A 22,884-nucleotide genomic window follows, 5' to 3' on the forward strand; every position below is an offset into this window, starting at 1 on the left:
CACTATGAATTGTGATGAACTGTTTTGTTTCACCTTAAAATGAGGTTTTAGTTCTTTTTCTATTCTTGCATACGAAAGAATGTGACTCGGGGTGTGATTAATCGCAATGAACTACACAAAATAATGTGATTAATCGCGATTATCTACGCAAAATAATGTGATTACTTGTGAATTACTACACAAAACAATGCAATCGATTGCAGTTGACTAGACAGAGTTTTATGATCATTTGTGGTCAGCTAACTAAAACGAACCACGATTAATCGCAATCAATCGCAATTAATCACAATGAATTCTGATTGTTTTATTCGACAATGTGACAATTCATTTTTTTTCTATTCCTGCGTACAAAAGAATGTGACTATTCTGGGTGGGTGTTGGGTGGGTGTTGGGTGGGTGTTGGGTGGGTGGGTGTGGGGGGGTCTCAGAGTAGGGCCCGTAAACATTCAGAAACCCTCCTCATAAACCCCAAATGCAACATCAGTGTTCCAGGTGTGCATGTGTGGTGGAAGCCCCGAGAAAGCGCACGTCTTTGGATTCGATTCTTTATTTGGTTTGGATCATGAGCCCCTTCTGGAGAAAGAGGTCACCTTTATTGCTGATATATTAAAGTCTGAACTACTACTGTAAGTGCTTGTGCTTTAAGCAAAGAGAGGGAGATTTTCTTTTATACAGCATTTATATACAGCTTCTATACATGAGACAATCACTAACAAGACAGAGGGGGACATGCTCGGCCACGTCCACCTGCTCCTTCCGCTCCTCTTCGCACTAAGGCAGGGAAAAATAAAAGAAAAAACAAAGAGAGAAAGAAGTACACACACGCATATAGCACGGCACTCGGTACACCACCCTTTTGAAAAAGCAAGCATATAGATCTTTGGGAATTGCTTCCGATAAAAAGACAATATAGTTTATTCTATATCTTGAAGAGCTATGTTCACCTTGGCTGCTGCATCTTCTATCCTATGTTACATGGCAGTGGGGTTTAGAATGAACAAAGAAGACAAATGAGATCAAATGAACAGGAGAGAAGGACACATCTGAAGCAGGAGGAGGAAAATGAGTGTGACAATTCAGCTTTCGGTCTCTCCTAAGTCAAATCGCCGCTATGTGAGGAGAAAGACGGAAAACGTGAGCGTAACTGCTGTACGCCGTGAACACTACCACTACACAGCTAATAATAGTTGAGTACACCTAGTAAACCAGCTTTTGTTCATGGCACTCCGGCAAGAGTTGACCCTTCACTGCCCGCTCAGCAGGCCAGGCTAGTCATCTGAGTTCGTTTTAGGGAATGGCTTAAGTCCCAAAGATCCAGAGAGGCCAGGAGCGGATCTTCTTTACATAAACAATAATCCGTATTTAATCACATTCTGCTGAGTCAAAGGGCTATGCATGTGTATGGAAATATATAGATTTATATATATGTGCACTTGGTTATTCTAAGTGGTCATGGCTTCTTTTTATTTTATAAAACAGTACCTCTAAAATCGTCAGATTATTCTTCTCCAGTAGCGCTATATGGATGCATAGGAAAGGCAAAGAGTGTTGGGTGTGGTTTGACTACATGCTGAGTTATGCGACCATTTGTTATGGATTACTTGAGATTATTTCCCAGTACTGTCAGTACAGTTTTTAGAAAATATTGAATGACTTTAGCAGGTTTTCTGTTTGAGCATCAACATATTTCTGACATTCGAATTGAGCTACACACTCAAGGTGCGGTTGGAAGGGGGGTGGGGGGGAGGGGCGGTGGGACGAAAACAGTGATCAGGCACTCTGACTGGCTCTACTTCTTCCTGTAGTTGCCCAGCTGAATGGCGGAGCGGTCAAAAACGCAGCGGAAGGTGATCGGTTGCACCTCCCAGTATGGCACCGGGTTGCTGAACAGACTGATGCCAGAGTACATAGCCTTCTTCGTGTTGTAGCTCGGGGGGCAGAAGTCTTCCGTGCCAACAGCAGCGATCTTGTTGGAATGGAGATAGATCACCTGGGAACAAGGAGAGACCACAGGGGTTGTTAAGGTTGCCCCTGACCACTGATTCCACCGACTAACCACTTCCTAAGTCCTACCTAACCTAAGTCTAAGTATAACCTTGAGCATATATAAATGTTATATATGTTTATTTATTTAAAAAAATGCATAACCTTAAGTTTAAGGACAAAGGTTGATACATATGTCCTGATATTAAGATGAGTTTATATATATATATTTTCAACAGTGAACATGTATACACACTCACCGGCCACTTTATTACACTTGCTAGTTAAAGGCTGGACCCCCTTTTGCTTTCAGAACTGTCTTAATTCTTCATGGCAGACTTTCAACAAGGTGCTGGAAACGTTCCTCAGAGATTCTGGTTGGTTATTTGAGTTCCTGTTGTCTTTCTATCATCTGGAACCAGTCTGCCCATTCTCCTCTGACCTCTCACATCAACAAGACATTTTCGTCCACACAACTGACCGCTCACTGGATATTTCCTCTTTTTTGGACCGTTCTCTGTAAACCCTAGAGATGGTTGTGTGTGAAAATCCCAGCAGATCAGCAGTTTCTGAAATATTCAGACCAGCCCGTCTGGCACCAACAACCACGCCACGTTCAAAGACCCTTAAATCCCCTTTCTTCCCCATTCTGATGCTCGGCCTGCACTTCAGCAGGTCGTCTTGACCACCTCTACACGCCTAAATGCACTGAGTTGCAGCCGTGTGATTGGCTGTTTAGCTATTTGTGTTAACAAGCAATTAAACCTAATAAAGTGGCCAGTGAGTGTATATATATATATATATATATATATATATATATAGTGGGGTAAAAAGTATTTAGTCAGCCACTGATTGTGCAAGTTCTCCTACTTAGAAAGATGAGAGAGGTCTGTAATTTTCATCATAGGTTCACTTCAACTATGAGAGACAAAATGAGGAAAAAAAATCCAGGAAATCACATCATCTGATTTTTAAAGAATTTATTTGTAAATTATGGTGGAGAATAATTATTTGTTCATCCACAAACAAGCAAGATTTCTGGCTCTCACAGACCTGTAACTTCTTCTTTAAGAAGCTCTTCTGTCCTCCACTCATTACTTGTATTGATGGCACCTGTTTGACCTCGTTATCTGTATAAAAGTCGCCTGTCCACAGCCTCAAACAGTCAGACTCCAAACTTAACCATGGCCAAGACCAAAGACCAGGCGAAGGACACCAGGAAGAAAATTGTAGACCTGCACCAGGCTGGGAAGAGTGAATCTACAATAGGCAAGCAGGTTGGTGGGAATAAATCAACTGTGGAAGCAACTGTAAGAAACTGGAAGACATACAAGACCATTGATAATCTCCCTCGATCTGGGGCCCCACACAAGAGCTCATCCCGTGGGGTCAAAACGATCATGAGAACGGTGAGTAAAATCCCAGAACTACACGGAGGGACCTGATGAATGACCTGCAGAGAGCTGGGACCAAAATAACAAAGGCTACCCTCAGTAACACACGACGCTGAGAGGGAGTCAAATCCTGCAGTGCCAGGCGTGCCCCCTGCTTACGCCAGTACACGTCCAGGCCCGTCTGAAGTTTGCCAGAGAGCATATGAATGATCCAGAAGAGGACTGGGAGAATATTATGTGGTCAGATGAAGCCAAAATAGAACTTTTTGGTAAAAACTCAACTCATCGTGTTTGGAGGAAGAAGAATCCTGAGTTACATCCCAAGAACAGCAAACCTACTGTGAAGCATGGAGGTGGAAACATCAGGCTTTGGGGCTGTTTTTCTGCAAAGGGGACAGGACGACTGATCCGTGTTAAGGGAAGAATGAACGGGGCCGTGTATCGTGAGATTTTAAGCCAAAACCTCCTTCCATCAGTGAGAGCATTGAAGATGGAACGTGGCTGGGTCTTCCAGCATGACAATGATCCCAAACACACCGCTCGGGCAATGAAGGAGTGGCTCTGTAAAAAGCATTTCAAGGTCCTGGAGTGGCCTAGCCAGTCTCCAGACCTCAACCCCATATAACATTGGTGAAGGGAGTTGAAAGTCCCTGTTGCCTAGCGACAGCCCCAAAACATCACTGCTCTAGAGGAGATCTGCAGGAGGAATGGGCCAAAATACCAGCTACAGTGTGCAAACCTGGTGAAGACTTGCAGGAAACGTTTGACCTCTGTCATTTCCAACAAAGGTTATGTTGCAAAGTATTGAGTTGAACTTTTCTTACTGAGCAAATCATTATTTTCCACCATAATTTACAAATAAATTCTTTACAAATCCTACAATGTGATTTCCTGGATTTTTTTTTCCCTCATATTGTCTCTCATAGTTGAAGTGTAGCTATGATGAAAATTACAGACCTCTCATCTTTCTAAGTAGGAGAACTGACTAAATACTTTTTGCCCCACTGTATATATATACAAAATGATAACTTTACCGGGAAAGGAAGAAACCTGCTTTACTTTTAATGTAAGTCAATGGAAGCAGAATTTTTTTCAAGTAATTTTGTGTCGTTTCTTTTGGTCCATTCATCAGGAAATTTAGACACAATGTAAAAAAAAGCAACAGGCATTTTCAAATAATGTCAGAAACTAAAAAAACGACAAGGAGACACAAAGTTTTCTACCCACAGCAGCGATATATGTATCACACAAATATATGCAGATACCAAAATCCAAATCATATCTTTTTTAACAGTTTCATTTAAATGCCTCATTTGTCCTGGCCCTTTATACTGTTTACTTTTAGGAATAACAGGGGAAAATATCTAAACAATGAAACAATACATGTTGAATTCTGCATTACCCAAAAGTGCTCTTTTAAAGATTTTCGATTCCTGTAGAAATGATTTTTTTTTGTGGTTTGATGGATGGAAAAGGTGCTCAAGAGTTTCACAGGTGTATGGTTATATTGGGTATAGCAGCTCACCTGGATGTACTTGTGCTCAGGCAGGCCAGGGGGCACAGCGGTCAGAGCATTGCTGTCCAGATGGAGCTCCCTCAAGTGAGGCACCATGGCCAGAGAACCGTTCTCCACGACACTGATCTCATTATGACTCAGGCCCAGCCTACATAAGCACAAACAAACATTTATAATAATTGTTAAAGCCCAGATGATCCTTTTATTCTGCTAAGTAGGACATCGAGATCTCTTCCCTCATCTATTTAGTTCCTTTATGCACTTAAGGCACAAGCTGCAGAGCACAAAAGCATAACAGAGTGAACACGCGGGACGGTTACATGAGCATCGATTCAGCCAGAGGAACTGGGCATCGCAGATGGAAAACGGGAGTAACGCAATTTTCTGCCTTTTCTTCGTTTTCCAAAATAAACCCATGAAACTGGGCTGAATTGTAATTTGAATTTCATGGGCTTTCTCAGCTGCGTGGCAAGACCCCCTGAACCTAATCATTTTCATATGAACCTTGCAATTATCACATGATTGTCAGATATATGATTTTCTCTGTCTGATACTCTCTGACAAGCCGGTCCAATGGAAAAAGAAGTGGTATATAGTGGCACAAGCTCTTACTTGGCCAGGTTCTTCAGGCCTTTCAGGCTGTCGGCGGTGACCTTGGTGATTTTGTTCCCGTCCAGATGAAGCTCTGACAGAGAGCTGGGCAGACCTGCAAATATTCACAACGGAAAGAGCAAAGATTTCACTCTCTAAAGCAGAAAAGAAAGACGTCCAGTCATTAAAGGCCAATTAAACTGTAAGACAAAGTGTTGTAGTAGCAGGACTACTGCTGTCCAGAATCTGAATCTGAGAGACATTTCAGTCTCAGTAGTCTGCTTTGAAGATGGTTTTAAAGGAAACCCTGACTGCTAACACATGTAGACCTCAATATGGTGTCTATTACCACTGAAATATGTTGAATAAGCAAAATTCTTTATTTATTATTAACACCAGACCCGATTCTTCTACGAGGTAGGTTGTAATTTTTTTGTTGGTGCATCAAGAGTTTGCTCCCTCTCTCTCTCTCTTGCCCACTGAGTGAGATAAAGATCTAATTTAGCTCAAATATATACGTCAGCTTTACCTACACAAAAGAAAAGCCTTCTGTATGTGACATCATCACAATGCCTACTAGTAGAGGAATTGTGTCTGTTTGTCGTGTTTTTTATGAAAAAACAAAACACTTTTGGCTGCTTTTCACATCATATTCAATTGGACATGCACACCATGTCACCATTGGGCCCTCCCAGTCCTCCATGTGCTTTTTTGTGTTTCCTTGTTTTGCTTCTTCCCTGTTCTGCCCCCTTGTTTCTAGACTCCAGCCTTGATTGTTTTCACCTGTGTCTTGTTAACCCTCGTTGTGCTTGTATTTATGTAGCCCTGTGTTATCCCTTGTTAGATGCTGGTCTTTGTATGGTGTTGCTTCTTCCGGCCTCCGTTGCATGTCTAGTCTGTGTTCCTTTTAATTATGTCTATCCCTCGATCTCTCCGTGTTGGCTCTTTGACCTTGGACTGTTTAGACCCTGGTTATGGATTTTCCCCTAATAAACCAAGCTTCTCTCAGCATGTGTCCGCCTCATCATCACTCCCCCACATTACACACTACTTTATGGCATACAAATTTGAACAGTCAATCTTCCCTTTAAAGGAATTTTACACAAAGTGGTCTCAAATGGTGCTAACACTTTATTTGGGTGGTCCTCTGTAGATGCTCTGTGAATGCTCAGTATATCTTTGTTTAACATTGAATTAAATATATATTCAATGCAACTGAACTTGAAATTGCAGGTGAAAGATTTTATGAAATCTATTCCTAACCCTAAACCTAAACCTAACCCTAACCTTAATGCTGATAATAATCAACTGAGTATCACCAGAAAGTTTGTTAATGATGTAGGTGTCTGTTTATCGTCTATAGGGGACCCTCCAAATAAAGTGTGACCAGAATGCACAATAATGTACTTTATTAGTAGTAATAATACTCACAATAAAAGATGGTGCAGTACAGTATATAACCAGCATTTAATAAGTACATATGTAATACTTGTTTTACTTAAGTAAAAGTGATGGTTCTATAACGAACCTTTTTGAAAAGCATTTTAAAAAGGTTCTCCTATTGTTACAATGTCAAGCTTGTAACAGTAGAACCCTTTTTGGTGCTATGTAGAACCCTTTTCAGCCATTTCAAACATTCTCCATCCATCTAAGGAGCCCTTTCATGATGTGAAGAACCCTTTAGGGTTCCCAAAGGGTTCTTTAAATGTTCATGGGTCCATATAAAATCCTTTTCTTTGCTAAAGAACCTTTTTTAAGGATGTAGTCACTGCGTAATTATTTTATACATATTATTGTACAGCCCGGTTTTCAGCATATTACAAGGACTCTTTAATAGATGCTCCTTCAAGGGTTCTTTATTAAAGAACATGATTACATTTAGGACCATGTGTACCATGTGTTCTATATAGAAGCATTTCATGCTTCATTGGTTCTTTGCCTGGTGAAATGGTTCTTCAGACTGATGGAGAATGTCTTGTATTTGGTTCTATATAGAATCTTTTTCTGCGTAGCACTTAAAAGGTTTCTATGATGGTTGAAATGACAGTCTCACTCAATAGATGATCAATATATTATCAAGGTATGTTCAAATTATTAACACATATCTGTTGAAACTGATTTGATTCCAATCAGGGTTAAGGTTGACATTGGATTTAGGTGCAGGATGACTGTTAGGTTTAGGTTTTAGGTTTAGATTAAGGGTTGGGTTAGTGTCAATTCCACGTTTAGGATAAATTAACATTAATTTCATAGATCATTTGTTGAATGTAATTAAATGTTATATAAACATCTACAAAGCATCCACAACTTGTCCAAATAAAGTATTGCCCAGAGGTCTTCTTGGAAGTTCTTGGATATGAGTGATGATATATACTCTTCTATGTTCAGTCATGAAATGTTTCATGGACAATTGCATCCCTCAAATGTTTATCCCTGCCGGGAGTGTGCTGTTTACCTTTGGGGATGGCGGTAATGTTGGTGTCAGCGATGCGGATGTAGGAGACCCTCTTCAGATCGGCGAAAGCCCCACCGTCCACCCCTGAACTGGTCAGTGGATTGGATCCAAGCTCTGAAACAGGTGAAGATTTTATTCATGCGGTATTTTATTCACTATTCATGCATACATACACGTTAATAGATTCAGGAGACTTGTTCGTTTTCCACTGTTTTCCATTGGCATGCCAATGAGAATAACTGGAAAGGCCTATGATTGGCCGATTTGTGCAGGTGTGCTCCATGCCCAGGGCCATGGTGCTTTGGCGGTGCAGGAACAGCCCTTTCACACATGGCTGAACAAGCCCAATTGGAAAACAAGGTTTTAGTGTCTTTGGGTGACTGAATACATATGGATGAAGGCTGAAAGTGCAGTGAAACGGAAAACTGTGTGAATGTATGCGAGAGCACTCTTAAGCATGCGCAGGCACAGACACATTCTCCAGTTTACAGATACAGATGGACCCCCTCTCCAATAACCATAAAGCAGAGCAGCATCTCGAGCTCAGCCCAGACATGTTTGGTGTCCAAACTTTGCTTCTTCGGTGGAGCATACCAGAGTAACGTTAACAACACTAGACGTCAATAGTCACGCAAATATTTTCTGTTAATATATCTGAGAAATTTCTGCTCAAGCTTCATCAAGGCCTTCATTTAAGGAACAGAAACACAATATTTTGCCTGTAGTCAACCAACCAAGACGTTTGGAGTCCAGATTTTGCTTCTTTACTTTAGAACTGAAGCAGTGAAGCTGTCATTGCTAACAAACACTAGAACTCAATAGTCACCCGAATAGGCTACTTTAAAATACATCACCGAAAATTCTCTCAACCAGTTCACAGTTCATCCAGATCTCCATTAAGGCGGCGCAGGCTTGTTGATGAAGTTTAGTATATAATATGATTTACTGTGAGTTATAAAAATGAACAAAACTGCAGGCAGCCAGTTTCTACTGTCTCTGGATTTTCCGCTGCTCTTACCTGGGAAGATTTGTTCTGAACAACTTGGCTGAACAACTGTATTTGGGGTAAGTGGAAAATTACATTGAGTAAATGGAAAACTTGTTGCTCAACTATTTCTTTATGGTCGTGCAGACTTATTGATGTAGTTTAGTTCAGAATGCTGCAGCTAGACTTCTCACTAAAACCAGAAAATTTGATCACATCAGCCCAGTTTTATCAGCATTACACCGGCTTCCTATCAAATTCCGTATTGACTATAAAATTCTCTTATTGACGTATAAAGCCCTGCATGGTCTCGCACCGGTGTAGCTGCAAGATCTTATTTCCCATTACGAACCACCTCGTTTACTCAGATCCCAGGATGCTAGTTTTCTACTGGTTCCTAAAATTCAGAAGACTTCAATGGGGGGAAGAGCTTTTTCTTACAAAGCCCCCAAACTGTGGAATAATCTCCCAGTTAATGTTCGGGACTCTGGCACCATCTCAACCTTTAAGTCTAGACTGAAAACATATTTGTTTAGTTTAGCTTTTGATAACTAGCCTTCCCCTTTAGATAAAGGCAGGAGATCCTGGGGTTCATGGGCACAGAGGCTTATGGTAAACTGAGATGGTGCTGTTGACCCACCACTTCACATGATCACATAGGTTTGTTGATGGTGGGAGTGGGGGGGATCCCAGGGTCTCAGGGTTCTCTCATATCTGTGTTCCCTTCTGGTTCTCTCCTTTTAGTTTATGCTGTTATAGTTAGAACTGCTGGAGTCACCAGCCACACTCTGGGGGAAATCACATTTATTACAGTCACACTCCTGAGCAGAACTCATTTAGTGTCTTTACTCTTCCTGAGATGATGACTGACCTCCCATCCTGCTGAAGACTGACCATCAGGGCCTCCTCCTCACCATCACCAACTCGCTCTCCTGCTCATTTGTGCTGCAACACCCTCAGTTACATCACTGTGCCATCCAGATGTATCAGTATTGAGATAGGATGGGACCGCTCAATCAAACTGCCTCAGTCAGAGACCACCTCAGTCAGAGACCGCCTCAGTCAGAGGCCGCCTCTACCAGTGCAGTTTCTAAAGCTTTACCATCCAGTCTTCAAACAGAGCTCCTCTTAGCTTCTATTTGGCATTTAGTTTATTAAACTGTAAACACTGTCTGACCAGAGACGGACGGGTCTCCCCTTCTGAGTCTTGGTTCCTCCGAAGGTTTCTTCCTCCAGACTGAGGGAGTTTTTCCTTGCCACTGTCGCCTCTGGCTCGCTCACTGGGGTATATATCTTATAACTCTATGTTTCCAAACTTCTTTAAAGCTGCTTTGTGACAACATTGTTGTAAAAAGCGCTGTACAAATAAACCTGAACTGAATGAATTGAATTTAGGACACTGTAGGACTTTCTGTGAGCTATAAAAATGAAATGACCTTCACCACATAACCAAACACTGTAGGTACCCACTTTAGACAACAAGGGAATTTTAATGAAGAGCTGGATGTGGTATAAGTGGATTGAGAGTTTTGTTAATGTATTTTTACAGAAATGATTTGGGTGACTATTGAGTTCTAGTGTTTGTTAGCAATGTTAGTCTCATAGCTCCAGTGCTACATAATTTTTTTTTTTTTTTAAATTTGGACTCGAACATGCCTTGGCTGATCAACTGTATTTGGGGTGAGTGGAAAATTGGGTACATTGAGTAAACGGAAAACTTGTTGCTTAAGTATTCCTTTATGGTCGTGCAGTCCCAGTAGGACTTACTGTGAGCTATAAAAATGAACTAAACTTCACCGCATAGCCAAACACTGTAGGTATCCTCTTTAGACAACAGGGGAACTTTAATGAAGAGGTGGATGTGGTTTGAATGAGTTGAGAGAAATTTTGTTAATGTAGTTTTACCAAATTTTTTTGGGCGACTACTGAGTTTTAGTGTTTGTTAACAATGTTAGCCTCATAGCTCCTGTTCAAAACTAAAAAAAGCTAAATTTGGACTCGACATGTCTTGGCTGATCAATTGTTTTTGGGGAAAGTGGAAAATTGAGTACATTGAGTAAACGGAAAACTTGTTGCCATGTATTCCTTTAAGGAGCAGACTTTTTGATGTAGTTCAAGACACAACAGGACTTACTGTGTATAAAAATAAAAACAAAAAACAAAAAAAACAAAACTTCGCCACTTAGCCAAACACTGTAGGTACCCACTTTAGACAATGGGGGAATTTTAATGAAGAGGTGGATGTGGTTTGGTTGGGTGTAGAGAAGTTTTGTAAATGTATTCTTACAGAAATGATTTGGGTGACTATTGAGTTCTAGTGTTTGTTAGCAATGTTAGCCTGGTAGCTCCAGTTCTACGTTAAAACAAAAAAATTGGAATTTTTCTTAAAATTTGGACTCAAACATGTCTTGGCTGATGAGTTGTATTTGGGTTAAGTGGAAAATTGTGTATATTGAGTAAATGGAAAACTTGTTGCCATGTATTCCTTTAAGGAGCAGACTTTTTGATGTAGTTTAGGACACAGTAGGACTTACTGTGAGCTATAAAAATCAACAAAACTTCACCACATAGCCAAACACTGTAAGTACCAACAGGTGGATGTGGTTTGGTTGGGTGTAGAGAAGTTTTGTTAATGTATTCTTACAGAAATGATTTGGGTGACTATTGAGTTCTAGTGTCTGCTAGCAATGTGCATGCTATCTTGTTTGCTTTCACTTGGGTGTTGTTTTCATTGTGCTGTTCCATGAGTGTTCATGTAGTAACAGAAATGCAGCCTCAAAAAGAATTGAGACAACAATCCAGGCTGTATCTATCACAGACATCTTCTTAGCTTCACTAACAGAGCACAATAACGCTGTTTCCTATATTGAGCCACATCTGCTGAAGATCTTCCAGAGAAGGAGAGCTTGCCTTCATCTAGACCTTGACCCCACGCTTACCCATGACAATGACATGAGCCATGCCAGCGAAGGTGGCCTTTCTGATCTTGCTGATCTGATTCTCATGGATGCGCAGCTCCTGGAGGCTCTTGGGCATGTTGGCGGGAATGTCCTTCAGCAGGTTCTTGGAGAGGTAAAGCCTCTGGAGGCTGACCAGGGGAGCAAAGGCTTTGGCATGAATGATGGTGATCTTGTTGTTCACCAAGATGAGAGCCTGGAGGAACAGAAAAAAAGTCAGGTTTTAGTGAGAATGAAGAGAAGAAATGGATGATTGTCCATTTGTTTTTGCCGGAGGATGTAGGTTCTTTTTTTTGGAGTTGTTTGAGGAGTTTTCAGGAATGCTAACTCACATCCCATCCATGTGCTAATAGGTTTGTTATTCATCAGCAACATCAACCCGAACTTTGAGCTCCACCTTCACCAGGTATTGAAACTTTTAGAAGCTTCACTCTTGAGCTTATTCCAATCATAACAGGCTCCCACCCATAATTAGCCCGAAATGTCTTGTTCCCCAGTTGTCCTCAGATGTTACAAAACAGTAGTGTACAAGGATTGTTGTGATGTATCAGTTTGGGAACATGTTTCAACACTTTTGAAGCCTTTGCAATATAAAACGTCTAAGCTGCAAAGCTTCTGGAAAAAGCCATTCTGTTTGTTTCACTCTATTAGACCTATGAGTGCCTTAAGTGTGGGAATTAAGTTGTTAAACCTTTGGCCGTCCTTCATATAGTTAAACAAAAAAGGAATTGATACTTAGCATGGCCTTTTCCAATGGCACTCAGCATTCCAGCACATAAAAATGACCATTTATTTTCATAGAGCTAATTAAACAGTCATGGCAAGCACTGCAACGCAGACTGCTCTCCAATTTTTCTTCGGATCAGATTCAAATCCCGCTGGAGGCCAGCAGATCCAGGCTTTGTGAGACTGTTAGGGGGTTAGCCTGTTCCAAAACATAGCGTGAAAGATTTCTCCCTCCACCCACTTCTGCTGACACGTATCCAGACAGGGAGAAATGCCGGGAATGTGTTACTTCGCACAGGGCAAGTAATGTAGTGTAGAAACAGAACTGGACCTGTGACAGCAGCCTGTATTTATTGTGCTCCCGAAAGCATTATTGGTATACAGAAGGAAGGCTGGTTTCCAAAAGCGGGTGGTTTGTCCTCCCTGCGCCTGAAACTGAAGGCCTACGTTCGGTCTAGGATGAACCAAGTGGAGAACAAAGGGGGTGTGAAATCATGCTCATATGCTTCGGGAGGGTGTTTGCAGCAGTAGTGTAACTGGGCTTATATGGACATAGATGCTGTATCACTGTTATCGGAGGAAAACCTCGTATCTCCAGTTTTGTTTTTCAGTTTTTGACATAGTTTGAAAAGGCCTGTTGTTCTTTACATCATATGTAAATTTCGTGATGAATGGACCAAAATAAACGGCCCAAAATGACTCGGAAAGACGTCTGGTTCCATTGACTTGCATTAGAAGGAAAGTAGGTTTTTTCCTTCTCCTGTAAAGTTACCGTTTTGGAGATACAAGGTTTTCTTCCGACACCAGCAATATATCAGAGGCGTTTTTGCTTTGCTTGTCACTAATATGTCAGATGCGTCACAAATCAGGGAGAAGAAAAACACAGCAAGCACGTTTCACAGAGCCAATATGATTAGTCAGTTCCATGATTAATAAATAGCTTTGAAATGTTTCATTTTCATCAATTTCTACATATTCCTCCATGTCTCCTGCAGGCAGTCGCAGATGTCCCGGCATGTTTTTTGGTGTAAAACAGACATCTGGTGAATGTTGATTCTGATAAATATTAGTGTGATGTGCTAGTCTTGCATGCAATAGCACGACACATTGATTTACTTTGGGCAAGGTTTTCATTTCAACACCTAAGTAGGCTGTTCACAGTATTATGATAACATCATGCAATTGGATGGCCACTATTTTGGTGGGAAACTTCAAGTTGAATTGGCAGTGCTGTGGTGGTCTGTAATGAGATAACAAAGTCATAACCAACCACGCAATAGCAGTTTTTAGAAAACTCAGTTTAACCCATTAAATGGTCGGGGCCCACCAGCGAGCACTAAGTCTTTTTACATACTAAGAAAAGCTCAGCTAGTGTGCATCGAAGTCCCTAAAGTTACTGAATAATAAGCTTTAGTATGTAAAAAGCTTGAGATTTTAGGGGGTTAAAGCTAATTTAAGGTATATTACCCAATATATTTGAGTGCATTGGCTTGATTTTATTTGATTTGTTGTTGTATTGTTGCTGATAATAAATAGCAGATGAAAATGAGTGGATGAGATTTCCTGCAGCGCTACTTCTGTCCATCTCAAAGTGCATCCTAGCACACTAAATGGTATAGAAATAGTACAGTACTGTTAGAAGTGCACTCATTAGTGTAGTAGGTGATGTACAGAAGTGTGGTATGTGATGCAGCATTAGATCAGACGGTGAGATGCTTTAAACAATCGAGCAGCTCCAGTGTCTGATTACAGCTTGTGGTGCTGCTCGTTAGCTGTTCATTAAACTTTTCCAAGTGAAAGTTTAGTGGTGTGTTCATATAAAGCAAAATAGCTGAAGGAATTTCCTGAATAAGGCTGACTTGGAATAGATCCATCAGCTTCTACTGAAGTTAAGAAGGTTTTTCCTGATCCTATAAAGTTGCAAGGTTTTGGTCTGAGCTTTGGCAGTTTTGGTGGGCATTTTCATAGTTTTGGTGGGTGGAATGTCCTGCACTTAAAAGATGTGCAGGTTATACAGAATCAGTCCACCAACCAACCTAATCTTGTAGTATTTTTGGAGACTGTATCTGAAGTGTCCAACTTTTCCGTGGTCATTCTGGCTAGTTTGCTTGGTCTTCATCCACCTGCAGGGCTGTAGGTGCAGCGACAGTGCAGAGACGAGCTCTGTTCAGTAAGAGCTTGCCAACCAGAATGGTGACTGGATGTACCGAATGACATAGTCAAATACTATGAGTGGGTCATTTTGTAAAAGACTTCCAAATAAGGCCAAACTATTCAGAAACGGGATGTTACTGATGCCAGGATAAAGAAGTTTCTAAACAATTACGTTTTCAGTTATAACAATTTATTTTGTGATTTGTTATGTTGTGCCCATCCAAAAATGAGAGATGCTAATGTTTATGTGAGCTCATGGATCTCTGACTCACTGTCATGGCAATGCAAACCCAGCTACACCACTGTTGTAGAGTAAACACATAACAGTGGGAGTGGTAGCAGGATTATGGGAATGGCAGTGGGATTATTAGAGCAGCAATGAGATTATAGGAGCAGCAGTGAGACTGCGGGAGTGGCAGTGGGATTATTAGAGCAGCAATGAGATTATAGGAGCAGCAGTGAGACTGCGGGAGTGGCAGTGGGATTATTAGAGCAGCAATGAGATTAGAGGAGCAGCACTGAGACTGTGGGAGTGGCAGTGGGATTATTAGAGCAGCAATGAGATTATGGGAGCAGCAGTGAGACTGCGGGAGTGGCAGTGGGATTATTAGAGCAGCAATGAGATTATGGGAGCAGCAGTGAGACTGTGGGAGTGGCAGTGGGATTATTAGAGCAGCAATGAGATTATGGTAGCAACAGTGAGACTGTGGGAGTGGCAGTGGGATTATTAGAGCAGCAATGAGATTATGGTAGCAACAGTGAGACTGTGGGAGTGGCAGTGGGATTATTAGAGCAGCAACGAGATTATGGTAGCAACAGTGAGACTGTGGGAGTGGCAGTGGGATTATTAGAGCAGCAATGAGATTATGGTAGCAACAGTGAGACTGTGGGAGTGGCAGTGGGATTATTAGAGCAGCAATGAGATTATAGGAGCAGCAGTGAGACTGCAGGAGTGGCAGTGGGATTATTAGAGCAGCAACGAGATTATGGTAGCAACAGTGAGACTGTGGGAGTTAGCAGCAGGGTTATAGAAGTGGCAGTGGGATTATGGAAGTGGCAACAGGACTGTGGGAGCAGCAGTGGAATTATGTGAGAGGCACCAGGATTTTGGAAGCAGCAGTGAGATTATGGGAGTGGCAGTGGAATGATGGGAGCAGCAGAAGGATTTTGGGAGCAGCAGTGGGATTATAGGAGTGGTAGTGTGATAATAGGAGTGGTAGTGGGATTATGGGATCAGCAGTGGGATTGTGGGAGCATCTATGGGATTATGGGAACAGTAGTGGAATTATAGAGGCAGTAGTGGGATTATGGGAGTGACAGTGGGATTGTGGGCGTGGCAAAGGGATTGAAGCTCTCAGTGAGAGCCAAAACAATGTTGACAATTTTGTGACTTCCTTTAAATGAGTGAATTTTTCATGAAAATACTGAGAGAAGAAATTCTTGAAGAAAACCGCCAATCAGTAACAGAGAGGAACAGTGTGAACGAACTAAAATACAATCAGTAAACTTTTTCTCTTGTGTCAATATGTATCGGAATGCATTCTAAATGGATATAAATATTTCTTAATGTATTGTAACGGAATACGTTACTGAATGTGGTGCATTCAGATTTTTATTGCTGCACTTTCAAGATATTATGCACAACACTGTGTGACTCACATGATTGATTTCAAGAGATAAGGAGCTGTTTTTGAGAACCTTCTTGGCCAGTAAACGACTTTCGAATTTCAAGATTTCAATAGCAGACGCACGGTCTGGGCTGCTTCCTCCAAAGAACATGCCAAAGAGCAAATCACCGCCCCCACTCATGATCTTCAAGCGTTTTTGAAGAACAGCTCAGTTGGAATTTTCTGCGGGTGAGATAAGTCTTTTCGTATCCAATTTCCAAACAGCAGGAACATTTTTGGATAGTGGTACTTTTTTTCATTCCTCTTGCTTTTGAATAGCACATAGAAAAGTGCACCATGTGGTCATTCTCATCACGTTAAATGCGGTCAGCTTTATTTCACTGCACTCTGATTTTTATAATTGGCGTTGTTTTGATGATCTAATACAGAGACTTAAGGCAAAGTCTGTGTTAGAGTGAGCGAAAGAGCGAAAGAGAGAAGGAGAGAAGGAGAGAAGGACAGCTAACTTACATGAAGTCCTTTGAGGCCTTTGAAGTCGTTCTCTCTGATCTCGCTGATCTTGTTGTTTTGTAGGTCCAGCAGAGTGGCGTCTACTGGGATGTCCTCTGGAACATTCTTCATCCCTGAGGAGCACAAAGGCAGGATCGATGAGAATAGCTGAAGGAGATAAATTGAAGTATTGTGTGTGTAAGTGCTGAGCTTGGACCTTTCGATAGTCCCAAAATTAGAATTAGCCCCTTAATTGGCCAGAGCCCAACAGCAGGTCCGAAGATCTATAACATAAGAATATCTCAGCCAGTTTGCACTGAAGTCCCTGTAGTTACTAAGTAATAGGCCTATTATTTTAAGGGGTCAAAACAAGCATGCAGAAAAGCAGCTAGTAGAAAATGGACCCTATCTTAAGATGTCTTCCCTGCTTGGGACCACACTGAAGTGTTTCTTTAAGCCAAGGATTGTTAAAATAAACTTAACTCATCCACCGAATGTGTCAGCTGGTTAAACGTCTCTTGAGGTGAGTGATCGCAATGGAAGAACGCGAGAAAAACATATTAGAAAAAAAAAAAAACACTTGATTGTTTACAGTGGGATTCGTCTGGCAGACAGAGCCTTCTCTGTGCAGCTAAGCGCATGGGCTGATGGGAAAGTGAGTTCTTAGAGGACTGTGGAAAGTTCCCCACATTAAAGCCGGTGATTGGCTGCAGATCAGGTCGGTGGCCAAAGAGTAATGACGGCCCTGAGGTAGAGTCCAACTTTTTGACCACTAAAACGAAAGGTTTTTGAACTCCAGATGGTCATCTTGATGGAGGTTCTAGATGCTGCAATCCTAAGCAACTTATGAAGCCGTATGAAATGAATCTGTGAGATGATCAGCATATTGAGATTTATATTGACAGGCATATATATTTGGGGTAAAATTCTGATACATACCCAAACAGTCACTAAATCACACTAAAGTTCTAGACCTTAAACTGATGGGAGATACCAAGACATAGTAAAATAGCTCATAATGATGATTAATTGGGTAAGTATGTGGTACAAACTCAACAGTAGTGTGTAATTCTAATGGGTTAAAGGTAGTGGATATTTATAAAACATGAAAAGATTGTACACAAATAAAGTTCAAAGTCTTAAGTTGGTTAGTGTAGTGGTTAACACCTCTGCCTTCTACGCTGTAGACTGGGGTTCAATCCCCACCAGGGCAAACACCCTACACTATACCAATAAGAGTCCTTGGGCAAGACTCCTAACACCACCTTGGCCTGCCTGTGTAAAATGATCAAATTGTAAGTCGCTCTGGATAAGAGCGTCAGCCAAATGCTGTAAATATAAATGATTTTATTGGTTTTTACCGTTTACTTCAGAAAACCTTCTTTGCATTTTGTCACCATTCTTTACCGTATTTCTCACCCACTACTTGGAGGGGTTTCTGATTTACCTTCCTGCTTAAACATGAGACATTACAGTGAAATGGACTTTGATACTCCTGCAAATTCAGCTACTACTTTCACACTGTGGCCTTTGGCCCAAATGCAATCAATCCTTTTGACCACTCATTAACTTCTACTTCCACGAATCGAATGGGGCATTCACTGCACTGTACCACCTTTTCTCAATCTATGAATCCGATCATACCCAGCAGGTATTTATAGCCCGATCCTCCTCGTGCAACGCCATTCGCAAGAGCTTGAAGTTACTACCACAATCACCTTAAACATGCAAGGTGATTAATTTTTTGTCTACAGTGATTGTATATATATATATATATATATATATATAAATTTACATACAATGTAAAAAACAATAGGCATGTTCAAATTATATATTATATATAAAAACTGAAAAATGTCAAAAATGGAGATACAGGGTTTTGTTTTGTTCTGACAGCAGCGATATATATATATATATATATATATGTATAAGTAATATGTATAGAGAGAGAGAGAAAGAGAGATCAAAGCCTAAAGTTCTGCTTAAAGAGAACATAAATGGACTATATCTCTATTTCCAAATAGGTGAACTTGGCAGCTTTGGTTCTAGCAAACACAGAATAATTAGTAATTCAGCAATTCAGAAGTGGGCAAGCAATGTCAGTAAGCAGAAAAGAGTCTCACTTCAGCATTTTTGCCATGAATCACCGGATTCCCTAAAAGCTCTTCTCTCGGCACCGCTCTCTATCTCTATATCTCTGTGTGTTATAGTATATAAACAGTTTGGAGAACGTGCCGGTGTGTACGATAGAACATCAGCAGACTGGGCACAATATGCACTGCTCTCGACATGCCAGCGCTCCTGAAAGCCGCCTCATATGTGTTTCCTTCAGCCCACTCTGTTTAGTCTCTGGAAACTCTTGTCTCTCTGTTGAATATGGGTCACGCACGTTCTATTTACTCTGAATGGACCAGCATTTTCCAATTTATAATTTACTGATGATGGTACAAAGGATTTATCAAGATTATAATGCTGGAGAGAAAGCCTGCCAGACCAATCTAGGGTAAACAATTCTGAAATGTTGATCAGATTCGCTGCATATTACGATTTACTGAAGATAATAAAACATTTATATCAACAATACAAGACTGTAGAGAAAGCTTGCTCAGCCGTTCTGGGTAAACAGATCTGAAATGTTGATCAAATTCACCGCACATGATAAACCGAATGCAGCGGAGGCCGGAAATAACGCGGAAATAATGTGTTTGTAATTCCATAACAAATTGTCAGATGAGAATAAAACAAAAATGGGACAGTTTTAAGGCAGCGGTCAAGCGGAGGACATGCAAAGGAGTCCAGCTGCTCCACTGTTCAATCTGTTTTTCACCGTTTTTCTTTCTTATTTTCTTTTTCTCCCGTTTTGCTCCCAAAAACAGCAAAAGAAAGTGTTTTACAGCCTGGCCTGTGTGTTTTAGAGGACATCTAGTGTGCATGCACCGGCAGAATGTGCAGAACGCCCATCCGAAAAATGCACTTCACTTAAAAATGTGAAAAATATATAATTGTGCTTGACATATACATATATATATATATTTTTTTTTAAGTTTACACTTTAAACATGTTTTCATACATACTAAATGTATTGTTTTGGAGCCACCGTTGTGTTTTTAAACTGATTGCATATTTATTTATTTATTTGTTTGTTTCTTGTTCGGGGCAGTCATGGGCTGGAGGTTAGGGATCCAGCCTCGTGACCGGAAGGTCACCGGTTTGATCCCCAGAGCCGACAGCGCATGACTGAGGTGTCCTTGAGCAAGACACCTAACCCCCAACTGCTCCACGGGTGCTGAGGATAGGGCTGCCCACCGCTCCGGGCAAGTGTGCTCACCGCCCCCTAGTGTGTGTGTGCTCACTAGTGTGTATGTGGTGTTTCACTTCACGGGTGGGTTAAATGCGGAGGTGAAATTTCCCCGTTGTGGGACTAATAAGGGTCTCTTAATCTTAAACATCCTGCAGGGTGTACTGATACTACTTAGTGAGGTGTATTGCAACTAAAATGCAATACGGCTTGTGCACTTAAGCCATTTACATCATAAAACATCTCATCTTCAAAATATTCATAAACACTGAAGCACTGCTTTGTAAATGTTATTGAGTGCTTTAGGAAGTTTTCATTTCTGCACTTTACTTCCTTTTTATTTGGATGATTAAACTCTTAGTTTGACATCTGTTGTTGACTTCTATTACTTCTATTGCTGTTTTTATTTATTTATTTATTTTTAGCACTTTTTATAACTTGCCTGCGTTCGCATTTCAAATTTAGCCTTCTTTATCATTTTATGATGAAACCCTATTAAACAATTTATTATCTTTTTTTTTTTCATTTTATTGTTCTCCATAATTACATCATAATTTTTCTTCATGTAGTTCTATTCATTTCAGTTTAACCCAATTAACTTTCATTTAAATTTCTTTGTCAAACCCTTTATACTATAAATTGTCAGCATTGAAAAAATGAAGGTCAGCCTAAATGTTTATTCGAGTGAAAATTAAGGTTGATTGATGATTGATTGATTAAAAGAGGTCCAGCACTGGAGTAAACATAGAAATACCCATATTAGAATATAATTATACCTCGTAAACGATCATTATGCATTTTCCATTTCAAGGTAGGAATATGTGGTGCTGCTTTAAAAGCACCATTACTTTGGAAAGATGCTCCATAATGGTGCTATAAAGTGAGCACAGCATCTGTCCCTTTACTTTAAGGCCTCTTATGTCACATTTATTTCATGAAACATCTTCATGAATGCTCAAGTATTGCTTTATAAATGGGTTATTCGCTGCTTATTCGCCTGCTATGAAGTCCCTGTGAAGGTGGCCTTCATATAAAAGATTTCTTTTCAGCCAAGCAGACGCAGGTAGGAGTTTCCCCCGCTCAAGCAACAGCAGCAACAACATACAAACATAACAGAGCCCCCATGCATTTCCTCAGCAAACGAGTTTCGCTTGGGCCCCTCGCTCTGTTCTCAGCGCTGTTTTCCACACAGCTGCGGCGCCGAGTAAACGAGGCTCGTTTTTCACTGCAAAAAAAGGGGGTGAGTTTAGATGAAGAACAGGCCTGACAGCTCCCCTCCCCTGCCCTCAGCTTCTCCCCTCTCCTCCTTCCTCCCTCTGTTCCTTTCCTCTCCTCTCTGCTCCCTCCTTCTACACAAGCCTGCCAAAGGGTCTGTAGAACAGATGAGGACTGCAGTCTGGTGAATACAGCCCCCCCCCCCCACTCTTTCCGTCTAGGGAATGCAGTGTTATGTTATGAAATAATGGAACCTACTCTTCCTCAGCATCTGTCCATCTGTCCTTCTGTCCTTCTGCAGTCCTTTAAAAGCCCCAGAAAGATTTCGGTTTGCATATAAGCGGGATTTTGTTTGTCAAAGTTGACAGAAATGGAATGCAATCCACCTCATCTCAAATTTGTCACACTAGACCTGTTTGATTAACATACCTACATAACAATCGGTCTGGGATGCAATTTGCCATGTTTGGGAACTTTAAACTAATGTTTGCATCCAAAATATGCAAGCTCGAGCACAACTGGAGCGAGAAACCTCAGGAATGATGACCGAGATGAACCATTAAAGGGGGTTTTCCTACATTTCCGCATAAGAAATTCATTAAGGTGTAGTCATTCAGAGCCATTTGATGTGAAATGCTCCATTCTAGAGGAACTAGAAGCAATCTAGAATTGTCCAAAGTGGTGATGGGAACAGACGTTAAGGCCTCTAAAAGGCCCTCACAGAAAGCTATTACATGAAATGATTATCAATACATTGATAGTTTTTGGCCTAAAACTATCTTGAAGGTGGAAACATGGAAAACATTCCCAAAAGAAAGCTTATTGTTTCATATTAACCACTATTTTACCACCATGCTGACATATAAGAATCCAGAAGACAGGTGGATTCACTGGTGGTTTTGGATAGTAAATAAAATGGCTCTATTGCTGTTGTTGGAAGAAAACCTTGTATCTCCATTTTTGACGTTTTTCAGTTTTTGGCATAATTTTAAAGTAGCTCTTGCCCTTTGCTTCGTGTGTAATATTCATGATGATTGGACTAAAATAATCAGCCTAAAATGACTTGGAAAAACGTCTGGTTCCATTGACTTACATTAGAAGTAGAGTAGGTTTTTTCCTTCTCCTGTAAAGTTAACATTTTTGGAGATACGAGATCTTCTTCTGACATCAGCGATATTTGCTTTGTAGGCATCATGACACCTGGTTCCTGTCACCACCACTGTAAATAGTTGTTAAGCTTCTGTGCAATCAAACCACATCAAACCATTCTGAACAACTTTGATTAAGCCTCAATGCAGAAATGTAGAAAATTCGGTGACATTCCACTTGGGAGTCATTGAGTCTGCTTCAATAAAACACAAACAAAGAGACCTCACAGCTAAAACTCAGTGAAAACAAAGAGGAAAAGTCCCGAACAATTAAGTAAATCTTCGTAATTACATGGAAACAAAACACTGTGCAACCTATTGTGATAGATCTGTTCTGAAAAAAGT

General features: G+C 40.8%; 1 protein-coding gene across 1 annotated transcript in view; it reads right to left on the reverse strand.

Moving 5' to 3' along the window:
• Positions 1-529: 529 nt before the first annotated feature.
• Positions 530-22,884, reverse strand: part of dcn (decorin) — a 43,025-nt gene continuing 20,670 nt past the window's right edge. Inside the window, exons 3-8 of the mRNA XM_017711311.2 lie at positions 16,900-17,012; positions 11,864-12,077; positions 7,940-8,053; positions 5,506-5,599; positions 4,903-5,041; positions 530-1,990 (exon numbers count right to left, since the gene is read on the reverse strand). Of these exons, the coding sequence (XP_017566800.1) occupies positions 1,790-1,990; positions 4,903-5,041; positions 5,506-5,599; positions 7,940-8,053; positions 11,864-12,077; positions 16,900-17,012 (875 nt within the window). The 3' untranslated portion in view covers positions 530-1,789. The remainder of the gene's footprint in view (positions 1,991-4,902; positions 5,042-5,505; positions 5,600-7,939; positions 8,054-11,863; positions 12,078-16,899; positions 17,013-22,884) is intronic.

The sequence above is a fragment of the Pygocentrus nattereri genome, chromosome 1 (assembly GCF_015220715.1).
Source record: "Pygocentrus nattereri isolate fPygNat1 chromosome 1, fPygNat1.pri, whole genome shotgun sequence".
Classification (NCBI taxonomy): domain Eukaryota; kingdom Metazoa; phylum Chordata; class Actinopteri; order Characiformes; family Serrasalmidae; genus Pygocentrus; species Pygocentrus nattereri.